At 50.4% G+C, this 3,136-nt stretch overlaps 1 protein-coding gene across 1 annotated transcript; it reads right to left on the bottom strand.

Annotated features, from left to right (window-relative positions):
• Window positions 1-1,324: 1,324 nt before the first annotated feature.
• LOC116181376 lies at window positions 1,325-2,801 on the bottom strand. Its single transcript, XM_031501728.1, has one exon. It carries the CDS (start codon window positions 2,296-2,298, stop codon window positions 1,348-1,350), a length of 951 nt encoding a protein of 316 aa, XP_031357588.1. The 5' UTR covers window positions 2,299-2,801; the 3' UTR covers window positions 1,325-1,347.
• Window positions 2,802-3,136: the final 335 nt, after the last annotated feature.

Below are 3,136 nucleotides of genomic sequence, written 5' to 3'. Positions count from 1 at the left end.
CCCACCTAACTTTGGTTAGGTTCACTATTTGACGAGCCAGGGCCCAATCTCCTCTGTTCCCTCTGCAAAGTGGTTCCAGAGCATTTGGTTCACACACGTCATTTTTAACGAGGGTCTTTGATCCCGGAAAGTGTGATTGAAGCAAAAGCTCCAGGGTCTCCTTTGCGGTCTCAGTATAGCCCCCCTCTATTTTGCTCAAGGAACCGATTCTACCCTCTGTTCCTTTTTGTAGAGCTCTTTGGAGTCTGGCACTTTCTGGAATTTGTTCAATTTCCTCACAGTACCTCCTCCACGAGTCACGTTTTGCCTTTCTTATGGCCTTATTGTATTCGGTGAGTGTGGTTCTGTATGAACCCCATTCCCCCGTGTATTTTGCTTTGTTAAAAAGCTTCCTTGTCTGTGCCCGCAATCGAGAGAGTCCCTCATGCCACCAGGGCACTTTGTTTGAGGTTCTCCTTTCTTTTGTGGGACAGCTTGCCTCATAGGCACCTTTGATGGCCATGCGAAGGTTTGATTCCATGACCTCCAATTCCGCCGAGTTACTGACTCCTGCAGGACAGTTCTCGAGATTGACCTTTAGGTTCTCTCTATAGAGGTCCCAGTCGGTTCTTCTCGGATTTCTATATACGGATACAGCCGTTTCGTTAGATTCAATGTCAAAACGAATATATCTATGGTCGGAGAGCGATGGCTCTTCCGACACATGCCATTTGTGTACTGAGCTGCAAGCAGCAACAGTTCCAAATGTTATGTCAATTACCTGCCTCCGCCGACTGTTGACGAAGGTTGGCTCATTGCCTACATTAGCTACCTCTAAATTATTATTAATAATATAATCTAGGAGAGACTCACCTCTTCTGTTGACGTCAGTACTGCCCCACACAGTGTGGTGCGCATTGGCATCACATCCGAGAAGTAGCTGCCTGCCTTTACGCTGGCAGTGTTCCACCAGTTTGCAGACTTCTATTGTTGGTGGTGGACTAGGTTGATCGTAAGGGAGGTATGCGGATCCGAGCACAAGCCCCCTCTCGCTCCCATCCCTTTCCACTGCCAGCATTACTGCCACCAGGTCTCTGCAACAGAATTCCCAGAGTGGTAGTAATTTAACGCTATCCCTAGCTAAGATGCACGATCTGGGATTGATTTCGTTTGGCTCAGTAATGAGCCGCGCTCCTTTCAGTCCCAGACCTCGTATTTGCCCTTTGTAGGTCCAAGGTTCTTGTACTAGGGCTACATCAATTTGATGTTTATTCATGTATGCACAGAGGGTGGCAGATGCCGCCCTGCTGTGATGCAGATTAATTTGTGCTAGTCTTACCATAAAGAGAAGAGTAAGACCGAACCTACCTAATGAAGTGCGGTGGTTGGCGCAGTTGGTTGAGGTTCTTCTGAGAGCCCCTCACCTGCTGCTGCCTCTTCGCACTCCATTCGTGTCACCTCCTCTTCTTCCACCTTCGTCTTGGAGAGGAGTTTGAACGTCACCCTAGTGAAGTTCACATAGGGCCGATGGTTGCACGTGGCCCCCATCTTCTCCCAGGAAGTTTGGTCCATAAGGACAATCAAAGTTTGTCCCTTGGGATCCTCCTTCCTGTCAACCACGCGCCAATTGCTGGTTGTCACACCAGCATTCTGGATCTCGATCCTTTTCAGGATCTTCTCCGGTTCAACTTGAGCCCCGGGGATCCAGACGTGAGCCCTAATCGGTTTTGGGAGGTTCTTGGCTTCGACGAATCGAAGTTTCGCACCCTCCCACGGAGCTACACTCCCTAGCTCCGACCTCAGCCAGTCCACCGATGCCTGGTCTGCGCACGTTATCAACAGCGCTCCCCCTCGGTGGCGACACTCTGTGAATTTGGGCGAAACCGCCCCAACGGCCAAAGCGTCAACTCGGTCAAGGATCCAGGTCTGTAGTCGCCCTGTCTCCTCCTCCGACAGCGTTCCTTCCAGGTCTTCATGGACGAAAGCCATTCTGAAGCCTGTTGCTGCTTCACTAAAAGTTCTGGTGTCCTTTACGGTCCCAGTTTTAACTTTTTTGGAGGCACCTCCTTTTGGAGTGCTGCCCTCAGACCGGTGTCGCTTTTGCGTCCCAGTCTTTGGCTCAGCTTTAGTTGATGGGTTGCCTGGTTGCTTGGAGCCCCCAGGTCGTCCCACTTCAGATGGGAGGTCAGGTGGCTTGGAGCCCCCTGGTTCCTGCCTCATCTTCTTTAGCTTCCGGCGCGCTGCCCCGGAGAGTTTTTTAGGCTCTCCAGTACCAGGTGCTCCGGGAGTAGGAATTTTGTTTTGTTTTTCTTGGTCCATATAAGTCCCACGAGTCTGGGGGAAAAGAACGTCCACACGCGCGGTGCCCCCTGCACACGTGCAAGGCGACTTAATACAACGGAGTGGCGCCCGGTGCTCCGAGGTTGGGGCCGGTAGTTGCTGATCCTCTATTCAGCCACGCATCCTTTCGGTCCGGCCCTCTGACCCTTAGGATTTAGGTTGTTTGATGAGGTTGTCTCCTCTTGGTCCGGGCGGTAAAGCCAAGACCCCCCACACCATCCTGAGCTCCCCAGGATCATGCATGGTATATCAACATGGTTCTGCGCATCGAACACATGTCGGCACCGTTAAACCCCGTGCAAGCCCTTGGCCACGACACGACAGCCGGGCGGGGTAGCTGGTCCGCGATGCTGTCTTTGGTTGCTTCCAGTCGCTGTTTCATAAGCGACGAGCATCCTTATCCCTAGCATTAGCCTATGCGTCACTTACGCTCATTCGCTTAGGCCGTTCCCCTATCCGCCACCTGGGGACGCGCCTGGTAGGGAGCCACCCCTCAGGGCATGCATAGTTTCTTCAAAACCCAGAGGATAAAGGGATTATAGTACGCTATCTGCCAGCTCTCCGTATGAATCAAGGTGGTAAAGTAACTTAGCGCCTTTATCAACTATGAATCTTATAAATTGAGGTTATGTTTTGAACGGTGTTTACATTGTCGTTAGAAGATTTACGTAGTGTATTTCCTTTACATATATGTAAATAAATTTAATTAATTCCACATCGCATAGTACACAGTGCATTTTAGAATCTGTTAGGTATTTCCAATGTCGTAACGTGCTAAAATTATTGTACAAAAAGCACTTGAAAGTTGCTGTAGCAA

Source organism: Photinus pyralis, unplaced genomic scaffold (genome assembly GCF_008802855.1).
Source record: "Photinus pyralis isolate 1611_PpyrPB1 unplaced genomic scaffold, Ppyr1.3 Ppyr1.4_LG9, whole genome shotgun sequence".
Classification (NCBI taxonomy): Eukaryota; Metazoa; Arthropoda; class Insecta; order Coleoptera; family Lampyridae; genus Photinus; species Photinus pyralis.
Note: the sequence above shows the minus strand (reverse complement) of the source record. Positions and strands in the feature narration are given on the sequence as shown.